We start from the raw sequence: 25,420 nt of genomic DNA on the forward strand, positions 1-25,420 counted from the left end.
CCCATAGTCTCACTGTTAACACATGAAAGAGTAAGTTATGCTGAGGTTCAGCTGCCAGCATTTTCATTTATTCTGACCCCTATTTCGGGGAAGTGCTGAGGTAATTTCTTGAGCAGCCAAGGCAATTTCGCTGGACAGTAAAATAACTGAGCTTCTGTGCTGAACTCTCATCCGCAGCCCATAATAACTGAAACACAGCATATACAGGGAATAAGGCACAACTGAGTACATTCAGTTTATATTGTTTCTTAGAAAAGCTTTAAAGGAGCAGACTGGCTGTGAGACTGTGTCCTTCACTGTCCTCCCAATGACTACACAGTCAGATGTTCTTGTTAAGTGTATTTCCTTTGAACCATCACCTTTCTGGTTGGGTTTTGCTGGTTTCACTGATCCTGAATTACTTTTTCTTAGCCAGAATAGCAATTAATGTCTTTAGAGAAATCAGAGCTTTTCAGCAATGATTTGGTTGCTCTCTCTTGAGCCAAATGATACAAAATCTGTCTTCTAAATCCTCTCTGAGCAATAGGGAGGCCTGAATGGATTTCATTATAATATGATATAAAATATGGGTCTCACAGAGTCATATTCATGCACTTTCACAGCAATTATCTGCTCTCTTGATTGGATGAGGACTGGGCCTTGATGAATCATTTTGAATATAAACCATGTAGCTAACAGTTCATCAAATCAGCATGAGAAAAGTAGTACAGTAAACCCAACGTCCAGACTTTGTAAAGGAACAGTGGCAGCTTCCAAACCAAAAGTGGGTCAGCTGAGGTGCACACAGAGCAAGACAGAAGCTTACAGGGGTCTTTAGGAGACCATGGGCTAAGGCAGCAGTGTGCTGGGACTACCAGGATAGCTACACTCCTCCTTGCACTGACACCATAGTCAAAAAACTCCAAACAAACGTGCCTAGAGACATTGAATAAACTCACTTTGTTCACACACCTTCAAAAACAGATGTGTGGTGCGGTCTAGAGGGTCAGTATCTGTCATTACGTCTTGTCTTCAGCTGCTGGTCATCTGCACAGATTAGTAAGAACTGCCATGGGCAGAGAAGACCACTCCACCTGTGTTGGATGATTGGACTGGGGTCCTCCGTGGGTCTGTATCTCAAGGCTGAGCTCTTGTGAGGATTGCTGATGTGAAAGCACTGCTGAGGATTTCTTGGGTTCCCCTCCCTTCCCCACAAGCTGCTTTCATGAGGAGTTTCGGGGCACTGTCACACACATGGCTGGGACTGCGTTGTGAGTTTAGCATTCATAGGGATAGACAAACAGAGAGGCACTCCTGAAAAGGTGGAGAGCTGGCGTGCGGATCTGACCCTTCCCTACAGAGGAAATTCAGGCCAAAAATGGCTTTTGAGTCCAACCATTAACCTAGCAACGCCAAGTCCACCACTAAAGCATGTCCTTAAGTGCCACATCTACGCCTCTTAAATACCTCCAGGGATGGTGACTCAACCCCTTTTCAGGGCAGCCTGTTCCAGTGCTTGACAACCTTTCTGGTGATGAAATTTTTCCTAATATCCAATGTAAACCTCCACTGGTGCAATCTGAGGACATTTCCTCTCATCCTAGTACTTGTGATAAGAGACCAACATTCACCTCACTACAACCTCCTTTCTTATAGTTGTAGAGCGAGGTTAGGTGTCCCCTCAGCCTCCCTTCAGTCAGGCTCAACCGCAGTTCCTTCAGCTGCTCCTCATGCTGTGGTCACGCTGTGATCCTATGCTATGGTCAAGTACTAAGTTTGGAAAACATCAGCACCAGCACAGGAATTTGGAGAAGTGTGACCGCAAGGAAGTATCTTGCCATAAAAAAATGGTAAAATGCCTGCCTTCAGCTACGACAAAAGCAAAAAAATGAAGATGCTGGAGTTACTAAAAGCCTGATTGTCCATGGTTAATTCATTTTTCAGTGACAAACTGACCTGGATGGTGCCATAAATGGATCATGAGCTTTTGCAGAGCTTTTTTTTCCCCTGTATAACAAGCAAGACTCCTGACTGCCAGCACAGCTTTGTTTACATGTTCAGTTCAGTCAGCTGATGGCCAATGCCCTGTGTGATGCGAGACACAGATGATTTCTTCCCAGAAAGGGATTTGTTCAGCCTCAAGCAGAGTTCCCTCAAGAGACCACTGGTCATGGCAGACAGCATTTACTTAAAGTAGATGGTTGCCAGAACAAGATTGTCTCGTTTTCCTTTGCTGGTTTGGCCAAAAGCCAAGTTCATCCTTCAAATCCCCCCTTTTTTTTATCCCCTTGATTTTAAGGTTTCTGTGAGCAGTGATTAACAATTCCTGTACTAATGTCGATGGCAGTGTGATAGCAGTGCGAGCATGCCAGCTCTGTCACAGTCTAGACATGCAGGTACACATGATGTGTTCACACCCTGTCATCTGACAGGCCTTCAGGTAGCAGAGATGTATATCTCCTCAATGAGTTTTAATAACTGAGGTGCTAAAGCTGTGAAGTACCAAGCACCTCCTACCCACCCACTTCTTTGTCAGATTAAGCCCTAAATCTCTCTGAATGTGTTCTTCTTTGCTGGGAGAATATTTAGGCTATAATTTAAATCTTTTCTCTTTTACAGCTGCACAATTCAGTTCAGTTGCTTTATCTGCAAAGCTGTTTCTCAGAGACCAAGAATAATGATGTAAAAGCTATAAAGTTAATTTAAGAGCTGGTGATGATCAACTGATTTGAAGCAACTCCTCAGTGTTTCAGGTGGACTCATTTTCATAGCTACAGCTGAGACCCTTGGAGAAATCAGCTCAGTTTTCAGAGCCTTCAGCCTTCTCTTCTCATACTTTTCCTTGGCTTTTTTAGTCTTCTCTTCACTCCTTTTACACCTCTGTTTCTCCTTCCTCTTTCTTCCCTTCTTATGGCATTCTCCTCCCCTCTTTTCTTGCTGACAGTGTCTGCTGCAGCCACAGCACAAGCGAATCCAACCATTTCCCGTGTCAGCCCTTCAGGAATGCGTAGTCTAAGGCGCATGAGCTGAGGAGGAAGAAGGGAAGGACAGGAGTGTCACAGCATGGCCACCTTTTAGTCATTACCCCAGCCCGGGTGGGTTTTGATTCCTCTAACCACAGGCCTAATCCTCAGTGCCTCCAAACTCTATTTACAACATGTTTAGTAATTTCCACCAGCTGGCCCTTATTGAGAGTGTCACTCAGTGCTTCAAGTAACAATTTCATGTCTCAAATGACATGGCGAAGAATTCCATCCTAACCAACGTTATTGTTTTTAGGCTGATAATCTTTTTAATTAACAGGCATTTGTTGTGAGCAGTTTTCCTCTGGAGGTCCTCAAAACCCTGGTGGGAATGGGCATTCAAACCTCTTTTCTCTACAGCAGACTTTAGATTCAGGACCCCAGTGCTGAAGCACGCTGTTTGAAGGTCACTTTTCGTTTCTAGGATCAACAACCTGGAAACAAAGGAGTGCAAGATGTTAATGTCCTACATGGTTTAAAAAATAATTGTGAATGGTTTAGAAGCCTGACATGTCAGCTGGGAATACAGTTGATTGAATAAAAAAAGCAACAATCACATGAGGATGCTGCACTCCTTTTTTTTTTTTGCATAATCAGTCACAGACTTTGATTTATGCTCCCTCTCCTTTCTGCCAGATAACGAGGACTTAGTTCAAACAAGCTTGGTATCCCTAAGGCTATTGCCTTCACCCTTTTCCTTGGCTGGCAGATGAGGGAAGATTGGCTCCAGCCAGGAGGGTGCTGAAGCACAGAGTCTATGTACGTAAGATGCACGAGTGTACATCAGAGCCTGAGTTACTGAGCAAAATGCTGGCTGGGGTGCCCTGAGTAATGACAAAACCAGCTAACCAATAGCAAATTGTAGAAAAATGGAAGGAACAAAGAACAAATAAACCCCAAAATAGTGAGTAGTCTCAGTTCTGAAACCTCCTTCCACTGGGAAATGCCTTCATTGCGTTGAAAGTGACTTGGACTTAGAGACTTCCACTGGCCCTGCCCAAAACAAAACTGTTTTAGTGTTGCCCAACTTGTTGCTTTCTGGCTAGCCAATGTCTCACTTGCCAGTGCTATACTTTGGCATCACTGAAAACACTACTGAACTCCATACTTGTTTCCGTGCCATGTTGTCTCACCAAAGCTTGTTCTTTGCTACAAACAGAAGGAAGAAACCTCACAAGGTTGCCAGGGCTGCACAAAATTGAGTTGCTGCACTGTCTGCAAGAGAACACCTGGGCTGGTGAAGCATGGGGAACCTGAATTTGAGCCATTAAGTGTAGTGTTTGCAAATCTGCCTGTATTATGCTATTCCTCTTGAGCCATTGGTTGTACTTTGTTACTAGCTTGGGCAGCAAAGTCTGCTTTTCTGTAATCTCAGCACACCATGAAATAAATACAATGAAGTACTTGTCTGTGTGTAGGTCATAGCAACTTGTGAGCTAGATATTGACTGGCCATCACTACATATGGTCTGTGATCGCACCTCACACATTGTATTGTGCAGCTGTTGTTAAACGGTGCATGCATGTGCCTGCTAAATGTCTAAATAACATTTTCCTTTACAATCAACTCTCATCAGGAGCCAAGGCCAGAGATGTGTTAGAATTGGCCCATCTCCATTTAGTCTACAGCTGTTGCCCAGGATGTGGGGAGAGACACAAGGTTAAGTAGTGATGGGTCCAGCAAATGCAGTGAGCTGTTGCTGTAATGCTTGCAAATCAAGCTGGGGCAAGAGTTAATTTGGATTTCTGGAAATAAGTGTTCCTAATTTAAAAACAAATTAAGTACAAAAATTGATCATAGTGCAAAACCAGTATAAAAATGCCCGCAAGGTAAATGGTGTGGCTCCAAACAGGTCTCTCAGAAATCCCAGGGAATGCTGAAAGCAAAAGGAGTGAGTCATAAGCACATGAGCCGAAAGAAGCTGAATACAAAATCATGCATCTCTGCTTAATTCCATCACATGATGAGTCCCGGGGCCCTTCATTTAATCGGAAAGCAGAGCAGTGGGGAAACTTCAGTCTCACTTCTCAGTGGGGACCGGAGGAGTTACCGTGTGCAGGCACCGGGCACTCTCTGCTCCCCTGAGCCGACGCAGGGGCTCCAGCACCATGAGCGGTGCTCGCCGACACCTCGGATTCCTGCTCCTGGCCGAAGCAGTGCTGTGTGCTGCTGCCACACGTGAGTGCCTCCTTCACCCTGTCCCCTCTCCCTGTCCCTGCGGGTTCAATGTCCTGAGCCAGGGCAGTAAGAATGGCTGCTCCGTGCAGGTGCAGAGGTTGCTGGAGGTGTGCTTGGGAAGCAGGAGGTGACAGCTCCACTTGGGTTGTCTGGCTCTGGGTAGAAATGTCACTTGAGCTAGAAAAATACTCCAAGAGCTGTTCAGTTATTGATTCCCTGAGCTCCACAGATACACAGCGCTGACTGTGCCTTGGCTCAGTCTTGGCTCACTTCAACACATTTCTAGCAATAGCTCCCCAGCTGAAGCGTGGCTAGAAGGGCACATGTAGAATGGACTTCTCCCAGGTTGCTCAGCTCAGCTGTGGCTGGGAGAAGCCAGGTCAGAGGCAGTGCTCCCCACTGGGATGCCCTGACCTGTGGATCCCCAAACCCGGGGAGCCCAGCTGAGGAATTAAATCCTAAAGCCACAGTGAGCAGGCGCAGGGCTGGTCCTTTGCTTTTTTCTGGGCTCCCAGCTTGACTCAAGTCTTAGGTTGAGTTCCTGAGTTCAGGGCTGGGATCCCAGAAATGGGATTTTAGGCTTAAATTACAGAATCTACAGTAAGGAAAGTGAAGAAGTTAAAAGCTGTGGTCCAGCTGAGGGTCCATCTAGCCTTGTAACTCTTTCCAATGGGACACAGTAAGAGGTGTATAACCAGGCAAGCGTATACTGGCATTTACTCAGGACACCTTCCCAGCACTAGAAGTGCCTCTGTCAGATGTAGTCATTGTATTTAACAGTTTTTCCTGTACTTTTCTTCCACCCATTCATGCACTTGGGTTTTGATTACAACTGTGTAAATTTTTGACAAACACACAATAGGCTGCCAGCAAGAAATTTCACACCTTAACTGTGCTTTGTGTGAAGAAATACCCTTTGTGCGCTTAGAACCTGTAACCTGCTGGTTTCATTTCATTCGCCTTAACTTCTGTACTTCCAGAAAGAGCGACAAATTGCTCCTGCCTCCATGGTGTTCATCATTCTGGCTTTGAATTCTGCTCTGTCACCCCTTCTCCAGGCTCAAGACACAGTTTATTTAGCTGTTCCTCATATAGAAACAATTCTAACCCTTTGTAGCATCCTCACCACCTAGCTCTGAACTTTGTTTCCTTATACCCTGCTTGATCTGCAGAGAACAGAGCAGCGTGAAGTGTTTAAGACATGAACATACATGGAATTTTACAATGCTGTAATGACAATTTCATCTCTGGTCTCTATCTAACCTTTTCATAGTTTTACAGCTACCAATGAGCACTGCATTCAAAACTGTAAAGCTCCAAAACCTTGCTTCTGAGTAGCAATAGCTAGTTCAGGGCCCCTCATTCTGTCAGTTACATTTAACTATGCTGAATTTAGTACAGCTTTATTCTTGAGTCATTGAGCCTCTTAAGTCCTTCCGTCTACTAGTTTCAGATGCTCTCTTCAGCAGCTTAAATCTGTTTTCCAGATTATGAACATTAAAAATTATTTCAGCAATTGAGAAAACTGGACACTTTAACTTCTGGCTCATGTATCTTAATCAATTCTTTATTCATGTGAATTCCTCCATTCTTACTCCATGGTAACACAGACCCTTTATGTGCCTTTACTGTGGGACTTCACCAAATGCTGTCTGGAACTCAAGCAGACAATAACAAGCAGGCCAGCCCTGCTCCCATGCTCTCTGGCTCCCTCAGCGTAACTCGAATCCATTTGTGAGGAACGCACTGCTCTCATGGCATATCATATTAATGCACTGTATCTGCTAATTCTGTTCCTCACTGCTGTTTTTACAAGCTTCTCCAATTTGAGCCTCAAACTTTTTGTAATCCTCTAAATCTTCCCTGGAAGTGTTTTTAAACAGTTTTTAAACACTGTCATCACATTTGCCAACTTTTGTTTCTTGGCCACTAAAGCAGTTTTGAAACAAGATGTTACATGCTACGGTTAATAGCTCATTTATTTCACTCTTGAATAACGTCCATACTTTGTGAGCTATCCTATCTAGCCAACTTCTTCATCATTTTGGTTTGCTCTATTATTTTATTTTTCTTTTGTGCCAACACTTCATTTTGAGAGAGATTCTCCATCATCGCAAAGAAAAATTCTAGCACTGAAACCTCTTACGCTCCTCTTCTGTGAATGAAAATTTAAACTAATATACTTAACTTTCATGCTATCCCTTTATTATCCCTGAATGCTTCTTTTGTATCTACATCATCCTTTGCCCCTACAGACTTTCTGGCAAGCTCTCTACTACTTTTGTATTTGAAAAAAAAGATAATTAGTAAGTTTGATGTTTTTTAAGTTGTTCCTCAAATTCCTTTTTTTTTTTGTCCTGCTTTATTACTTTTCTATACATAACTTTAGAAAGCTCACATTATTTTCCGTCATCTTAGCTGAGCCCTATCAGCCTTCTTACTTATAATACCCTTTCAACTTCTTCAGCTGGGTCATCTTTTTGTTGCTGTTGTTACAGTACTGGCTTTTGTTCTCTCTGTCATGGCTAACACACTATCACAGGAAATGCTGAATTTCTTGTCTTTGCTACATTTTTCACCAAAATGAAAACCAGAATGAGAAGGAAGAAAGTCAATCAGAGTGTAAGAAAGATCTTTTCTCCTATGATCACCTCACCAAAACTATTACAGTAATCAGTTCCTTTGAGTGTAATATTAGTCTCTCTATTTTGAAGTGAATTGCTCTCATTTTGGTTATGACCAACATCTGTTCTTGAGTGGTTTTCATTGTTAAAGGAGAAATACATTAAAGCCTTTGGTCCTTTAAATTCAGCAACTGAAAATCTTCAGTTCCATGTGTTAGAGAAACCAGTGCTGAAGTCTTTGCTCGTCTGAAAAAATGTCTTTGTCTTGTCCTGAAGCTTGTAAAATGTTTTATATTTGATTGAAATAAACAAAGCACATCAGGGAGGCACAGAAATGCCTGAGGAGCTTGTGATTTAGGAGCAGTGACCACAATTATTACCAAAGCTGGACAAGAAAATGACTTATGAATTCAAGGCTTGTTATTGAAGATTCAAAATTAAAAGCATTTATAAAATTAAAAGTGCTCCAGCTCTTGTTGATGAATCAAGCATTTGGGAAGAAAACAATGATTGAAATGTTTTGATCTGACAAAGCCAAAACATTGTTATTTATTAAATTTTAGATAAAAAATCAAAGAGAATGAGAAAAAGAAATCAGGAAAAGTCCCCAGTCACTTGCTTTCAAATAAGATGGCACATCAATTTAATGACCTAAAATGTAATTGAACTTCACAAGCCTTTGTGAAACACTTTTATAGTTGCTAATCTGTTTTTTTCCTGACAAAAGTTTCTGAAGGACAACATTACCTTCTGATCAAGACTGAAAACAATACAGCATGTGATACAGACCATGAAATAAATATCAGTCATGACGCTTTATGCTTTGCTCACATCAAAATATATTAAATTTGGAAGAAAAACTCGATCAAGTGATTTAAGTGAGACTGTGGAGTGTTCCTGTAGGGCAAAAGACTGTGGGAGAGTATGTCTGCAGGCAAAATCTGTTCTCTTCCTTGAACTTTTCGGTCCTGGGAGAGAGAGTTACCAGCATCAGTTCAGAGAGACCATTGAGATGGGACTGGCCAAGGGGTGTGCTTCCTGCCCAGCAGAAATTTCACTGGGCAATGAAACATCAAGAGGAAGCAGCTCTTCTGCAGTGCTGTTTCTCTGGTTCTCCCTCGCAGTAAAATTAGGAGTCACATGCCCGTAAAGACTGTGCTTAGACAGGCTATACCTGCTCTGTACCTTTCCCAAAACTTGGAGGAATTCCAGCACAGCCAGTTATATTACAGCAACAGGGATATTCTTGCCCTTCTTACAGGTCTCTGCATTTTCCTTGAAGTGATCCAGCTCTTTGTTGTACTTGGGTATAAACCTCAGCAGCATTCAGCATCAGCTGCCTTTAAAATGAAGCCATGAAAACCAGAAATCCCTTGATGTTGTGACTGAATGGCACGCCCAGCAGTTACTTGATTAACATGACAGAGTTGTTTAAGGCCTCCAGGCATTCATGGGACCCTGCCTATGAGCCTACTTAGGAACATCTTTTTATGGCATCCCACAGTTATTGACGTGTTCCTACAGGTTACTTGGCTATTTTCTTTGCTTTTCATTATGTGTACTTTGTGACAGAAAGACAGATCCTAGAAGGCCTGGGAAAAGCTTGAGCCCGTCATTTGTAGTAATATGAGAAGAAAGAGGTTATTAAAGTGATTTAATATCTGAGCCATTTTAAAGTAATAGGCATGAAAGTTCATATGTTTTTGTTGTTGTCTTATAAACACATTGAATTTACTATTCAGCTCTAAATTTCCTTTTCTGGGAATACCAGCTTCTGTTACAATTGATTCCACCCCTCCCACCCAACCAACCAGCCAACTCACCAAAGCAGCTTCACTGGGTCAAAGTTAATTCCCGGCATAACTTCCACTAGAGCATAATTCAGACACTGAGTGAATTTATCCTGTTAGCGTTTTACAGGCAAGCACAAAGCCATCACCAATCAAGCAATATCTGTACAACCAGCCTGATTGTTGCAGGGTTATATCCATTCATACAAACAATTGCTCTGATATGATCAAAACGTTTTAGACCTTTTTCATAGAATCATAGAATAATTAGGGTTGGAAAGGACCTGAAGATCATCTAGTTCCAACCCCCCTGCCGTGGGCAGGGACACCTCACACTAAATCATATCACCCAAGGCCTCGTCCAACCTGGTCTTGAACACTGCCAGGGATGGAGCATTCACAACCTCCCTGAGCAACCCATTCCAGTGCCTCACCACCCTAACAGGAAAGAATTTCCTCCTTACATCCAATCTAAACTTCCCCTGTTTAAGTTTTAACCTGTTACCCCTTGTCCTGTCACTACAGTCCCTAATGAAGAGTCCCTCTCCAGCATTCCTATAGGCCCCCTTCAGATACTGGAAGGCTGCTATGAGGTCTCCACGCAGCCTTCTCTTCTCCAGGCTGAACAGCTCCAACTTTCTCAGCCTGTCTTCATACAGGAGGTGCTCCAGTCCCCTGATCACCCTCGTGGCCCTTCTCTGGACTTGTTCCAACAGTTCCATGTCCTTTTTATGTTGAGGACACCAGAACTGCACACAATACTCCAGGTGAGGTCTCACAAGAGAGGAGTAGAGGGGCAGGATCACCTCCTTCGACCTGCTGGTCACGCTCCTTTTGATGCAGCCCAGAATATGGTTGGCTTTCTGGGCTGCGAGCGCACACTGCCTGCCCATGTTCATTTTCTCATCAACCAACACCCCCAAGTCCTTCTCCGCAGGGCTGCTCTGAATCTCTTCTCTGCCCAACCTGTAGCTGTGCCTGGGATTGCTCTGACCCAGGTGTAGGACCTTGCACTTGGCATGGTTAAACTTCATGAGGTTGGCATCAGCCCACCTCACAAGCGTGTCAAGGTCCCTCTGGATGGCATTTCTTCCCTCCAGGGTATCAACCGAACCACACAGCTTGGAGTCATCGGCAAACTTGCTGAGGGTGCACTCAATCCCACTGTCCATGTCAGCGACAAAGATGTTGAACAAGATCGGTCCCAACACCGATCCCTGAGGGACACCACTCGTTCCTGGTCTCCAGCCGGACATTGAGCCATTGACCACAACTCTTTGTGTGCGGCCATCCAGCCAGTTCTTTATCCACCAAGCGGTCCATCCATCAAATTGATGTCTCTCCAATTTAGAGACAAGGATGTCGTGTGGGACAGTGTTGAACGCTTTACACAAGTCCAGGTAGATGACATCAACTGCTCTATCCCTGTCCATCAGTTCTGTAGCCCCATCATAGAAGGCCACCAAACTGGTCAGGCAGGATTTCCCCTTAGTGAAGCCATGCTGGCTGTCACCAAGCACCTTGTTGATTTTCATGTGCCTTAGCATGCCTTCCAGGAGAATCTGCTCCAAGATTTTGCCAGGCACAGAGGTGAGACTGACTGGTCTGTAATTCCCCGGGTCATCCATTTTCCCCTTCTTGAAAATGGGGGTTATATTTCCCTTTTTCCAGTTGTCAGGAACTTCACCTGACTGTCATGATTTCTCAAATATGATGGCCAGTGGCTTAGCAACTTCATTCGCCAGCTCCTTCAGGACCCGCGGATGGATTTCATCAGGTCCCATGGACTTGTGCACGTTCAGATTTTTAAGATGGTCTCGAACCAGATCCTCTCCTACAGTGAGCCTAGGGTCTTCATTCTCACAGTCCCTGCATCTGCCTTCCAAGACTTGGGTGGTTTGGTCAGAGCCTTTGCCAGTGAAGACCGAGGCAAAGAAGTCATCCAGAACCTCAGCCTTCTCCAAATCCTGAGTAGCCAGTTCTCCTGAGAGCTTCCTGAGGAGGCCTACATTCTCCCTAGTCTGCTTTTTATTTGCTATGTACTTGTAGAATCCCTTCCTGTTATCTTTAATACCTCTAGCTAAGTTTAATTCTTATTCTTTTATTCTTTCTCTGGAAAGCTTGCAATAGTGCAAGTAAAAGCGTGTCAGTCTGACAATGGTGGAATTGTCTTTATGTTGGTTATAGTTGATATATTTATAGCTGCAATGATAAAACTCTGTAACTTTCTCCTAGTGAAGAGTTTTCTAATCAGAACAAGAATATAGTCATAATAGGAAAGCTGTTCAGCATAAGAGCAATGCCTTTTAGAGTGGTAAGGAAAATGCTATTACATGGCATGTTCATTTTTTCTCCAGGGTTTCAAGATGTGCTGGGCCAGGGAAGTACTTCTCCTGTCATATCCTACAGGAAGCTGCAAGGCTGGTCTAGTGATCAAAATAAATGGAATGAAAAGCTTTATCCTTTCTGGAAAGAAGGAGATCCCAGATGGAAGGACTGCTGGAAAGGTGATTGCACATATGCATTTCAAATACACTGAAAAAATTGGCCAGAAAATCCACCTCACTGAAGTGCACAGGTGCTATAGTGCTTTTTCATTGGGGCAATATCCATCACTGCTGTGAGGAACAGCAAATTAGAGACAGTTGGCTCTGATACCATTCCCAGGGCATTTTCTGAGGAAGCAGAACAGTGAGTTGTTACAGGAAATGACTTTCCATGACTCATAGCCTCAGACATTAATATTTATGAAGTATTGATGGCTCTAGGACAATCCATTACTTGAAATACGCCCTAGAGGACCGACAGCTTCAACTGCTACCTTGGTAGTGCATTGTGGGCTTTAGCTTGATGACTTTGGTGAAGACCCTGTTTATCATCACCTGGTCTGAGCTGAGGTCTAAAGGCTGTATCTCTGGAGAGAAACAAAAATATTCTCCTTTGACCCCTGTGAGTAAAACTCCATATTCTTAGCTCTCAGAAGGAAATTGGTGACAGACCACTAAATGATGTGGAGAGAAATGATGAATCCCTCTGATTGTTCTAAGTTGGGGTTTAGATAAGAGTGCAAGTGACTTAGAAGCATAAACCCCCTTAGAAGCATAAACCCCCTTAGAGGATGCAATAAAGCATTTCTAATGTAAATAGTGCACAGCTGCAGGTAGCTGCTGCTCTGATGCATCTTTTACTGCAGTGAAGACCAATTTTCTTTTCTACAGGCGGAAGGGTGACAGTCAAATTGGACACTGACAGCCCAGCACTGGTAGGATCCAATGTGACTTTTGTTGTAACTCTCCAGTTTCCCAAGTGCCAGAAAGAAGATAATGACGGCAACATAGTATATGAGAGAAACTGTACCCAGGGTAGGTAACTGCAATCTCCCTGCACTGTACACGTGTCTGACTTTGCTGCTGATGTGAACAGGTCATGAATCCTTGAAAACAACATAGGTACATCCTATGACACGCCATGGCGCTTTTAACTGGTAACTACACTCATGTCTAACCTGTGCTACACCAGGTTCTCTCCTCAGAAGATTGCTATGGTATGTTTACTGTTCTGTACCCACTATATATAATGACCAACTAATTGAAGATTTGCCTTCACAAACCAGTGATATTAATTTTGCTTCCTAACAAAGTTGTTACTGCTCTTCAACTCAGTCACAAGGTTGCACAGTCACACTGTGTTCTCCAAAATTTATACAGCTGTCAATTTATACAGCTGGTTTATTTATTTTTCCCAGTTGGGAATTGTAGAACACGCTAACCATTATCTGCATCTTGAAAAACTCTTTGGAAAGAGTAAATCTCACATTCCCACATTTTAAGATTTAAAAACAAAGATGAAAACACAGAATTTAAAAATCAAGCAATCTTTTCATCAGAGAATCATCTTTTTCAGCTTATTTACCATCACACAGAGCAAAAAAACTATCATAATCCCAATGTTTGAAGCTTCTGGATCTAGAGCAGAACAGGCTGCTGTACTTTTCCTCCTCTGAATTCGTAAATGTTCAACAAATTGTTTTACAGATCAAACCAATTTCCATTTCAAGGCATGTCAGCAACTCTGTCAGCCTCAGTTCTACTTTTTGATTGCCTAATGTTTTGTTAACAGCTGACATCCATTCTCTACTTAAGATCTGTTTTGCTGTTTGGGGAAAGAAACTGCCTTCTCATTATTAAGAAAGGAACTGAAAGTCATGTCTGAGTTATTTAAAGGTGCCATAGAAACTTTTCTAGCAAAACAAAGTCACTTCCTCACAGCACTTCCGTGGCTGCTATTGCTATTCACCATTTTAGATTCTGCTTGCCAAAGGTTCAGGTAGCCCCATTAACTCCAGTGAAACAGTAGCATCCTGTGTAGTCAACAGCAAGTTTTGGGCAAGGAGTTTCAAACTGTCTGGCCCACGTGACATTAAAGCTTTTTTAAGCTTCTAAATAAAATAATGCCAAGCCAGAATAATGGTGTGTTTACATTAAAAAACAAAGCACAACTTTAGAATGTTTAAAACCTCGTTTTAGATGTTTAAAACCTCTTGTAACTGCTGTAAACTGGGGTGTCCGCCTCCTGCTCCCTGCCTTTCTGCACACTTCTCATGTCCTATTTCTACACTTAGATTTTCCAGTTTCCCAAGATCAGCAAGTCTATGTCTACAACTGGACTGAATGGATTGACAACTGTGGCTGGGAAAACTGCACAAGCAACCACAGCCATAACGTATTCCCAGATGGGAGACCTTTCCCTCATTATCCTGGCTGGAGGAGAAGAAACTTTGTCTACGTGTTTCACACGTTTGGTTAGTACCGTAACACATCCTTTGGTTTGGCTGACACTGCAAAGCTTATATTCATTCTGCATTCTGCAGCTCAATTGTCAAGTATGTTATTAGAAGTCCTTTAAAAAGGATTTCACACTCTTAAGTGGAGATCCCAAATTCATTCACCACATTCCAGAGAGGCCATCAGCTGCTTTGCCTGGAAATCATGAATTACCAGGAGATTCTCTTTAAATCTGCATTCACAGTACTACCACTGAAGAAAAGTAATTTCAGTAGTACCCAAAGATCCTTTTCTAGGAAGGGGTCAGATGGGTCTGAGCAGGTTCCTTTTCTAGGAAGGGGTCAGATGGGTCTGAGCAGGTAAGTCAGATGATTTGTTGACCACTCACTGCCACTTCAGATCCTTACCTTTAAGAGAGACCATAGCACTGTGTATCTTCAGATTGGTTAAATGGTGCAGCACTTCTTGCCTCTGGATAACTGAAAACTGCCACTGACTGTGTGGTACTGCTCTGGTTGCAGATGCCAATTTTCAGCATTTCCAGCTCCAGGGAATGTAACTGTTGGGCTATTCCTGCCATTGGCTACATACTAAATCTTAGTATCCTAAGTTAGCTGGGCTAAATCAATATTATCATCAGTATCAGCATGAGTAGTAACAATAATAATGTCCCAAATTTTAGGTAGAGGTAATACCTACCCCAAGAGCTGTTACAAAGACAAATAAGCAAACGTACACAAAGGGCTCTAGGGTATGAAGAAAGAGGTATTATATCTTCTTGCTACACTGAAAGTGCAAACACAAGATCACTTAAAGTGCCTAAGAGGTAACAACATCCAGTACATAATCCTAATGACTTAATGTAACAAAATTGCTTTGGAAAGATACAGGTGCTAATTTTTCTTAGATTATTGAAATTTGGGGCATGTTTCTGACACCTTCAAAAAAACCCACATAAATAATGGGAGTAAACACATTGTAAAAATATTCAGTCTTCCAAAACCCACCTGCCAAGTAACAAACACAATTCTAAACTATTCATTTTGTGTTAGACAATCCAAGATTCACAGATATATTGCTTCTCTTAAAACAACTTGTAGCTTGGCTGAAGGAGAAAACTTCATGTTGTGTTTCAGGTCAGTACTATCAGAGAACTGGACGATCTTCAGCAATGTTTTCAGTCAACACAGCAAATATCACTCTTGGCAAACACGTGATGGCAGTATCCATTTACAGGAGAGGGCACTCATCATACGTTCCAATTGCAAGAGCAAGTGCCATTTATGTTGTGACAGGTGAGTGTGCCAGAATAAACTGTAATAAAATATTGGGGGTATTGTTTAGGTGTTAAAAGAATTCAGCACAAGCATTATCTGGCACAAAAAGAAGACATTGGCCTAAGAAAGGTTTTTGATATGAAAGTGGAATCTCTGGTAAATTGCTCTGAGTAGTGTAATTGACCTTTGTATCTAGCTCAGTTGTGATACCTCTACTTTGTAATGAAAAATTATTTATGAGAGGAAATGCAATATTCCACAGATGCCTGGGATTCCTCATTTGTTTCTGGGTAACTGTTTCCTACTGACATTCACCCTCAGATCAGTAAACCAAATTAAAGTAGAAACCCATGTTAAAGATATTCATGTCTCACATTCTGACTGTTGCTGTTCAGGAACTTTGCTGCTGTTTGTTGTTTGCAGCCAGGTATGTATGCTTTAATTATTTACTTCCTTTTTTTCCCCCACTCCAGACAAAATTCCAGTATCTGTGAGTATGTTCCAAAAACATGATCGCAACATCTCAGACTCCATTTTTATCAAAGACTCACCAATCACATTTGATGTGAAGATCCATGATCCCAGCTACTATCTTAATAATTCTGCCATCTCTTACAAGTGGAACTTTGGAGATGGAAGTGGCTTATTTGTAGCCAGCAGTCCTGTGGTGTCTCACACCTATACTCTGCAAGGAAACTTCACTCCAAATTTAACTGTCCAAGCCATCATACCTGTACCTTGTAAGCCAGTGACACCCACTGCACCACTGCCCACCTCAGCAGGTAAGAGTTTATTGAACAGCGATGATACTCTGAGTTATGCTAAAACTAAATTCTGATATTCTAGGTTCATACCATTAGAAGTTTTACTGTCATCAATGAAAGAGCTGCAAAGCTCTGCAAACCCTCTATAAATTGGTTTAGAGACAGAATCAATAAGCATAAACTCTACACTACATTTGATCTTAGCTGAAAGGCTGAGAAACGATTGGCACTGGAACAGGTTGCCCAAAGAAGTGGTAAATGCTCTATCCCTGTCAGTGTTCAAGGCCAGGTTGGACAGAACCTTGGGTGACATGGTCTAGTGTGAGGCATTCCTGCCCATGGCAGGGGGGTTGGAACTGGATGATCTTAAGGTCCTTTCCAACCCAAACCATTCAATGATTCTCAAAACTCTTCTATGATTCTATGGTAGCCATCACTTACACATTTAACACATGACACATCCAGTTCTACCACCACAGTGACAGCATATAAGGTCTTCATGTGGACATGCAGTACATATAGATTTAGTTTTATACCCTCTACCATATCAGGTCTGGTGGTTTTAGCCTTGCCTACTCAGCACCACCCTCTGAGGTAAGATGTAAGTTTTAAGTGAGACAGAGGTATTTCACAACACTCTTCTAACCAGTTCCTTTCTGGTTTGTATTAACATCCACCTGAAACTAAATGAGATTGGATTAAACTAGAAAATAAACTTACTCATATTCCAAAATATGGGATTTCCATGTAGCATTATCCCAGAACTGCTTTTCCACTTTAAATTTATGCACTTTCACATTTCAAAATAACTTTCATTATGTTCAGCATTTGTTTATCATCTCAGTGGTTTTAAGGTTTGCAAAAGGCCAGCAGTTTCAGGCTGGGTAGTTATAATACTATTCAATTGTAAATGTGGCTATATTTTTCAAATTTCAGAATTTTAACATGTGCTTTTACCAAAATGCTGAGTGAGAATGAAAAATGAATGCAAAGATATAATTTTCACCACTTCCCCTCTTCATTTTTCCACCAGCTGTAATGTAGAGCAATGAGGAAATACCTTCTTTTTAAAAGAGCATTTTAAACCCTTTATTGGCCTTTGGATTTCTTCTGTAATTGATTTGGGAATTTTAAAGAAGAGTTTAATTATATCAAACCTTGCAGTCTCACTTCTATTTCACAGAGATGGCTCACTAGCAAGGTGGCTTTTAGAGTGAGGCTACCCAGAACACCTCAGGGTTCTACAGCTGGGCACGTGTTTTCTTTAAGGCTGATTACTGTGATCCCATACAGATACATATGTGACTGCACAGCTGCAAACCAAAGTGACTAATGACCTAGGTAATGAATATAGTTGAGACATATGGCCATGATCAGAATACCTCTAAGCAGAACTTGTTCTAAAGCCATGCATCTATTCTTTCTCCTTCAACTCAACAGTAATTGCTGGAGCAGCTTCTAATGAAGACTATTCTACCACTGTCGAGTCAATGGAAGATAATCCAGATGAAGGCTGCCATATTTACAGAAATGGATACTACAGAAGTGGTATCTCTGTCGTAGGTAAGGATATGGGTCAACACCTGAATGGAAGACTGGGGTTAACAACAATGTATGGTAGAGATAGTATTTATTTAGGTTCAATTTTATCAAATACGCAAGACCCACAATAAGATCCTTCTCTGGACATAGCTGACATTTTAAGAGATTAATGCACAGACAGCTAACTGGCTGACTTTGGTTTCTTTACACGCTCTGCCAAGACCTAAATAGCAGAGATTATAGACTCTTGATTTCAGAGATGCAAGGCCAGGCACTGGTCTGGATGCCTGCTGATGGCTCCCCCTATGCTACATACGGTGTTTCCAGGCACTCAGGCTGGAAAATGGCTAGTGGGTATGTGCACCATACCACTACTTTCTATATAATCAGCTTCTGAACCTGCCACACCTGGAACATACTAGCCTGGTGGGAGTCACATAAGGTTGAATTGGCCTTGGCATGAACAAAAGTCACAGGGAGTGGGACAGGAAAGTGGCTCAGTAAAATAAATAACTAAATAATAATAATGGAAAAATAAAATAGAGCAGAAAGGAGCAGCCCCAAAGCAAAAGCACTGTAAAATCCCTCAGCTTTCAAACTGCTCAAGAGGAGTGCTAAGGGAGGGAGAAAGCTATGGAAAACAAGACCTGAACCAAGTATCAGCCAAACACTTGATGTTCCGTACATACAGACTTCAGAGCTTGTCATGTGTTCTACCACTGACATCTGCTTCCTCTCCCAGAGGGAATCCTTGAGGTAAATATTATACAGATGATGAGCATCCAGATGACAGAAAGTCAAGCTGAAAACTCACTGGTTGACTTTGTTGTTACCTGCCAAGGGAGGTAAGTGTGTGAATGAAACTGCCAGTCTTCCCTCTTTAATTAGGTGCTGGAACACAGTCTGTGCTTAGATACAGCTGCATGAACAAAAGCTGGGAACTGCAGTGTTTCTATTTCTTGACTGGAACTAAAGATAATGCAAGTCTCATTTGTAAACTATGAAAACAGGGTTTAGTGCCAGGCTTGTAGGATTCAGAACAAATGTCAAGCCTCAGTAAAAAAAAACCACAACTAGATAGCAGAGAGAAACAATTTGTGTTTTCTTGGCCAAGACAAGATTTCAGCACTTACTGGAAAATGGGAAGCAGTCTACTGAAATTGGAAGGAAACCCCTTCTTTCTGTCTATGATTTTTTGACACTTAAAAGTAAATGGATGTGTCCAAGCAATTTCTTGGATAGAAAAACATTGCACTAATATTCCTAGCTCCTAGAAGGGGATTATTGTTGAGAGGACTGAGAAGTACAAGAATCATCTTGGTAATGTAACTGGATAACAATTAACCACTCATAAGTTAGTGTTCACTTTTTTGGCACATGATACTATACATAAGAATCCACATTCCTTTCTTAATGATGTGTATTAAAGGTAACAGATTATATAAGATGTTTTGAGGCAGGTAATTCTGTGATCTCCATAAAATGTTAAATGATATGTAAACCAAACAGATGATTTTACAGATTGCATATATGCATTTTATAGAAAAAAAACCACAGAGATAGATATATATATACACACACAATGTACAGCTATGTATAAAATAAATACATAATATATTAATAAAACACTCTTAAATCTTTATAGTGCCACTCATTTCAGTAAAAATACACCAGCATAAAACTGGGGCATGAGTGCAATGTGTCTATAAACTGGGCTAAGGTCACTCCAGAGATGTAATGTGTTCTTCTCTCTTCCCATCTCAGTCTCCCCACAGACGTCTGCACAGTAGTTTCTGACCCCACATGTCAGGAGTCCAAGTCTGTGGTATGTGACCCCGTCACCATCACTGATGAATGCTTACTCACCATCAGGAGAGCTTTTGAGGAACCTGGAACATACTGCATAAACATCACCTTGGGGGATGACACAAGTCAAGCCCTTACCAGCGCGCTGATTTCTGTAAATGGAGGTGAGTCCACAGAGCAGATGTGGGTCATCTGTGAATAGCTTCTCCTGGTGGTTACTTCTCTGCAGGGGAAAAGAGCACAGGAATTTATATGGGGGTTTGGTTATGCCTGGAGGCCTCAGCTGAGACTGCACCAGTTTTTGTAAGAGTCCAGGCAAAGATAAAGACACAATTATTTCCCTATGGGAATTTCAGATATTAGTACTTGGCTTCATTGATGTTTACGATCCAATGAGTACAGTAATTATACAAATCCTTCAGTATCACAGACTATAAACAGTTCTTAAGCCATAACTTATTTTTCCACAGAATAATTCTGTTGGGCAGAAAAGCACGTAGGGACAGGCCAGTCAGCCTATCCACACATGGAGAAATAAGAGAAACAGCGAGGAATTCAGCTCACTTGAGACGGAATCAAAGTCTGTAGCTGAGCTGGCTGCCTTGGGTCCTCTATGTAGCCCATTAACCTTGACCAGGTTTCTATTTCTACATGAGGAAAAGATGAATCAGGTTCTGGAAAGACTGTGTACAGTCTGGCCAGGGTAACTATTTCAGAACAGGAGGTTTCCCTTTGGTTGGATGAGTATCACTATGTCTTGCTCATAATTATCCAAGCAGTCTTTAACAGAACCAGGTATTAAACTCAGCCTCAGTCAGAAGTCTAAATGATCATGCTGTCTCTCTGCTCACACTCCATTCCTCTCCTGACCTCCCACGACAATGTCCTAGTGACTCTTCTGAACTCTTTAATTACTATCAGCCAAGCAACTGACCCTTTGCCACAGTAGTTTTGGCTGATTTTATTTAATCTAGGTATAAATTTAGTTGTACCAAAATCAATTTGTGATGACTAAGGCACAATGCCTGACCTATAAATGCATTCCAGCTCCTACAGATGACAATCAGTACGCAGCAAGACTTTTCAGAACTGTATTCACAGAAGCTAACTTTAGCCTAACAAGGCTGGTCTTCCTAGGTTTCCTCCAGAGGGTAAATCTAAGATGCATTTTGGGGCTTCCGCTATAATCAAAGCAGAGTTAGGATCTAAGAGAGGTTGCTGATTTGAGTAATCTTCTGAGGGAGCCCATCTAATGTTTGCAAACATTTCTCATGTGCCACAATTTTCCACTCAGTTCAAGAGAAAGCAAGTATTTATGAATTTCTGGAAATCCCATTATCTGGTGCTTGAGTATTTGGTGCCTAAACATCTGGCCCTTGAAATCTGGCATGACTGTGCCTGGGTTACATAGGCATTGCACAAAACATCCGCACTTAACTTGCTTAAGCTGCTATTGAATGAGTTGAATCCTATGATTTAGACCCATCCCATCAGTATATGTTGCTTTGAAAACTAGCCCAAGAACCTACCTTATTAATAAAATAAGGTAAATCCCTTTTGCCAAAGTCTCAGCTAAAATATTGTGTAAACCAGGAATGAAGTCAAGACTTCACAAAGAATTGTGTCAACAAACTGGGAAATATAAGAGGCACATATACCAAGTAAATGGTAAACCCTGAGTTGATATCTTGATTTTCATAGACAGCAATATACCAAGTAAATGGTAAACCCTGAGTTGATATCTTGATTTTCATAGACAGCAATTATAAATTAATAACTAAAAAGGGAATCAAACATGCACCTCTAAGATACTTCATTGTATAAACACTATTGTTAATATGAGGACCAAGGATGCATCTCAGTGTTCATAAATTCAATAAAGGTACAATCTGTGGACTTGAAAATTAAGATATTTAGCAGAACTTAAAAAATATTTGTAATGATTTGGCTTCTTCCATCAGATATGATGCAATTAGGAGTAGATGTAGGTGAAATGGTTGATGACAGATCAGAGCAGAGTTCAATAACTGGCAGAGCTCTAAGTTCCATTCCTGAAATGAGCACTTTAAAATAGCAGAGCCCTCAGCTCTTGGATAAGGTAAATAAGCTTAAGTCCATAAAGCTCTCAGCCACACTCTGCAATCTTAGCATATGGGACTGCAACAAACAGTAACATTTAAGAAACCCGTTTTTTATCCCCTTTCCCCTGGTCATCACCTCTAAGAGAAAACTGAAGCTGATTCTAATATTAAAGCTCATGAAAAGACTGCATCTCCCATACTCTTGGTGTAAATGTTCCCCTAGCATAGCACTGGTAAGGAGTAAATCAACCTCACCTCATGGGGTGCCAGCAAGACTCTCCATTGCCTTCCATGCTGGAAGGGCAGCCATGTGTCTCACTCATATGGGAAAACTGGCAAAACCTAACTCACACTGGCGGAACTCAGAATTAAACTGATTAGGCTGTGAAAGTACCACCTCCTGCCAAAGTCACTGACCTCCAACGTTTAGCATATTAGAAGTATTAAGTGTACTTCACTCTGTACAGCAATCAGATTTTGTAAAGAAAACATCACTTTTACTTGTTTCACTGTAAAAACCAGGCTCATTTTTAATCAAACTACTTTCTGAACTCTAGGATCATCATCAGGAAAAACAGAAGGTGTCTTTATCTTCCTCGGTGTGCTGGCAGTATTGGCCACCATTGGGGCTTTTGTCCTTTACAAGTAAGTTGCTAGTTTCTGGTATTAAAAACAGTTCAAGGAACTGTCAAAAATATTACTTTAAATTAACAAAACTAACAAATTTGCATTAGCTATATTTTTGTTTCTTTTTTATTGTGATTCACAAATATTATGGTAAATATTCAAGAAAATGAGATTATTGGATTAAGCCACAAAACCATTGGAAAATATGCAAATATTCAAGACTTCCACAGGAAATCACATTCTGTGCTCATAAGCACAAACAGTAATACTAGGAGGCCTGGGAACTGCATGAAAGCAGTAAGCAAACTCAAACTACCCGATGTGATGCATATATGCAGTTAAGACCTAGCAAAATTTAGGTCTAAAACTCTCAGAAGAAGTCTTTGTTAATGACTGACAGATCAAGAACTAATCATCAACATTCTTCATTAAATTGGCAAATTTTTGGGGAAAGGGTGCTGGGCATGCAGGAAAGTAGTTAACAAAAGCACGTGTTCCTGCATCATGAGCTTGGATGTTTCTCATGAAGCTAAGACTGCACCAAGACTCACCCTTTGCAGCCAGTGGTGAGAAAGAAACACCTCCACAGAGCAACAGAACCTTCTCATTAACCAAGCCTTAGTCACCACTGCTGACTGTTAACCATTAGATGGGTTTGAAAAGCGAAGGAGGAGAGAGAGTATGTGTCATGAATACATGATTCTCTTATACACTGGTCACATGCTAAATGTGACTTTTCATTTGAACAGCTTTCAGCAACTAACTGTGCACATTCCTTGCAGGAGGTACAAGCAATACAAGCCTATTGAGAGAAGCACAGGACAAGCAGACAACCATGAGGGACTAACTGCTTACTTCAGCAATTTCAAAGCAATTTTCTTCCCTAGTAGCACTGAGAAAAATCCTCTGCTGAAAAGCAAACCAGGCATTGTTTAAACCTTTAGTCTAACACTGGTTAGGTTACGTATAGAACTCATATCTGAACTGTCCTTTGATGCTTTTTTCTTATTAAAAAAACAGGGGTAAGGTGAAAGCACATATAGACGGAATGTTAACTTTTGGGGGCTTGGTGCAATTAGAAACACTAAAATAGTCCTTTGCAAAAACAAGGATATAGTTTTGAGTACTTGCTGTTCTTGCTTGTGATCTAGGATAGAGTGTTCTGATTCACCCCATACCCTTTATCTGGGTTTTCTGACTTCCAGGTTAATTAGCTGCAGAAATGATCAGATCCACAATCTGCAGGTGGTTAAAAAAAGGCTAATTAAACAAATAATCCAACCTTGTAAATAGTTACATCTTAAACACACAGTCCCTTACAGCTACTTACTGCCTTAGCAGCATTCATGCCTTAGCTAGAAAGAAATAGAAAAACAGACACAGGGGGCAAGCATGTGTTATGCCTGTGGAATGCAACGTGCCATGGCCTATTCCCAGGCATTGCCACTGAACTGCTGACGCTGTTACACTGTTTAGGAGGTCCTAGCACAGTCTTGCTCCATGTGAGCTAGCTCCCCACCAAGCAAACCCCAGATTCTGGGAACCACCAGAGGCACTGTGCCCCACCAGGAGTTTGGCAGCAGCCACCCTGTTTTGCAGGGTTCAACAGCATGGATGCAGCTCATTACATGCCAGTTGGCCTCAGTGCCAGAAAATAGGGCTGGACACATTTAGTTTCCTACTGGACATGTCTACCAGCGTGTAAGTCTCACTATAAACTAGACCACAGATACCCAAGCAACAAGATGAGGCCCATGTGCTGGGCTCTCCATGTATGATCCTTAGATGCAATTGCTGATGCTGCCTTTTGTTTCTTTGCTTCTGTTGGCCTTGAGACACTGAGCTGGCACTGCTGCTCCTCAGAGGGCAGGTATGTGCTCCATGTACAAAGGTCAGCAGAACGAGGATTCTAGCAGGAAGGGGAAGAATTCAATTCTCTTTTCCCCTTCTCATTTCTCTCCTGCTCCATCTTCAACCACTTAATCAAATAAATGAAAACCCGAATGTAAATAATGTTCTATATGCACTATGCTCCAGCTTCTGCTTTTGCATGATGCAAAAAGCTTAGGAAGTGTAAACTTCTGCAAAACCAATGTGCCTTCACTCTAGCTGCAGTTCTGTGTTAAGAAAACTCATGTTGAGGCCTTTCCCAAGTAATCTGGTCTTCTATCCATACATGCTCATCATTCTGCATTGTGACATTTCACAGTGCAAGACCAGAAGGAAACTGTTGAAGGCTGGATTACTGGATGATAAGAAGAGCATCTTATTTGTATAGGAGAAGATACTGCTAATAAGGTTTACTGAGATGATGAAACAGACCAAAAATGCTTTAAACAGTTGTAAGAGCTTTGCTGTTAATATTAAGGGTTATAATCAAAACAAAGTTAACTTTCAACTGGGAGGGGCAAATGACCTTACACAATCCATTTCTAGACACTAAATTCTTTGAAGATCTATACTTCCATACAATTAGCTTATTTACCTGCCAGATCTCAATACATATTGTTCTTAGGTCCTGAGGCAATATATAAGCATAAACATATTTCCTGGTATCTTAGCAGACCTGTCAAATACTCATCATTCTTAATCTCAATCTAGTATTCACCACCATTTTCCCAGTGCATGGACACCTTTTAATGATTTAAGGATATAAAAAAAAAAAAAAAAAAATGGAGATTCCATCATACCTATGAGATTAGTTCTTCAGTTCTAAAATTCAGCAGCTTCTATTCTTATTTTGTTTCCAGGTTCTCCAATTATTTGAATTCTTTTCTGGCCATTTCAGTTACATTATTAACAGCACCACAGTCACCATTGTTCCATCTTCCTTCAACGTAATACCCTATTGTCTAACCATAACTGAGCATCTAAAACCACTTTCTGATTTAAATAGAAAACACATTTCCTGCAAAAATTACTGCGCAAATGTTATGTCCTCTGTT

At 41.5% G+C, this 25,420-nt stretch overlaps 1 protein-coding gene and 1 long non-coding RNA gene across 2 annotated transcripts; one reads left to right on the plus strand and one right to left on the minus strand.

Moving 5' to 3' along the window:
• Positions 1-1,930: 1,930 nt before the first annotated feature.
• Positions 1,931-21,263, minus strand: LOC133275042 (uncharacterized). The gene is made up of 3 exons (XR_009745377.1): positions 20,332-21,263; positions 19,906-19,990; positions 1,931-3,436 (listed from the first exon to the last, which is right to left on the minus strand). It is a non-coding gene; the product is annotated as an uncharacterized LOC133275042 (long non-coding RNA).
• Positions 5,002-24,245, plus strand: GPNMB (glycoprotein nmb). The gene is made up of 11 exons (XM_061464757.1): positions 5,002-5,180; positions 11,952-12,101; positions 12,813-12,956; positions 14,216-14,395; positions 15,515-15,673; positions 16,129-16,437; positions 17,860-17,982; positions 18,704-18,806; positions 19,726-19,931; positions 22,406-22,493; positions 23,258-24,245. The coding sequence occupies exons 1-11, from the start codon at positions 5,111-5,113 to the stop codon at positions 23,409-23,411; spliced, it is 1,686 nt and encodes a 561-aa protein (XP_061320741.1). The 5' UTR covers positions 5,002-5,110; the 3' UTR covers positions 23,412-24,245.
• The last annotated feature ends 1,175 nt before the right edge of the window (positions 24,246-25,420 follow it).

This window comes from Pezoporus flaviventris, unplaced genomic scaffold, assembly GCF_033815535.1.
Source record: "Pezoporus flaviventris isolate CSIRO_AGI_PZ_B2104156 unplaced genomic scaffold, CSIRO_AGI_Pfla_v1 ptg000037l, whole genome shotgun sequence".
Taxonomy (NCBI): domain Eukaryota; kingdom Metazoa; phylum Chordata; class Aves; order Psittaciformes; family Psittacidae; genus Pezoporus; species Pezoporus flaviventris.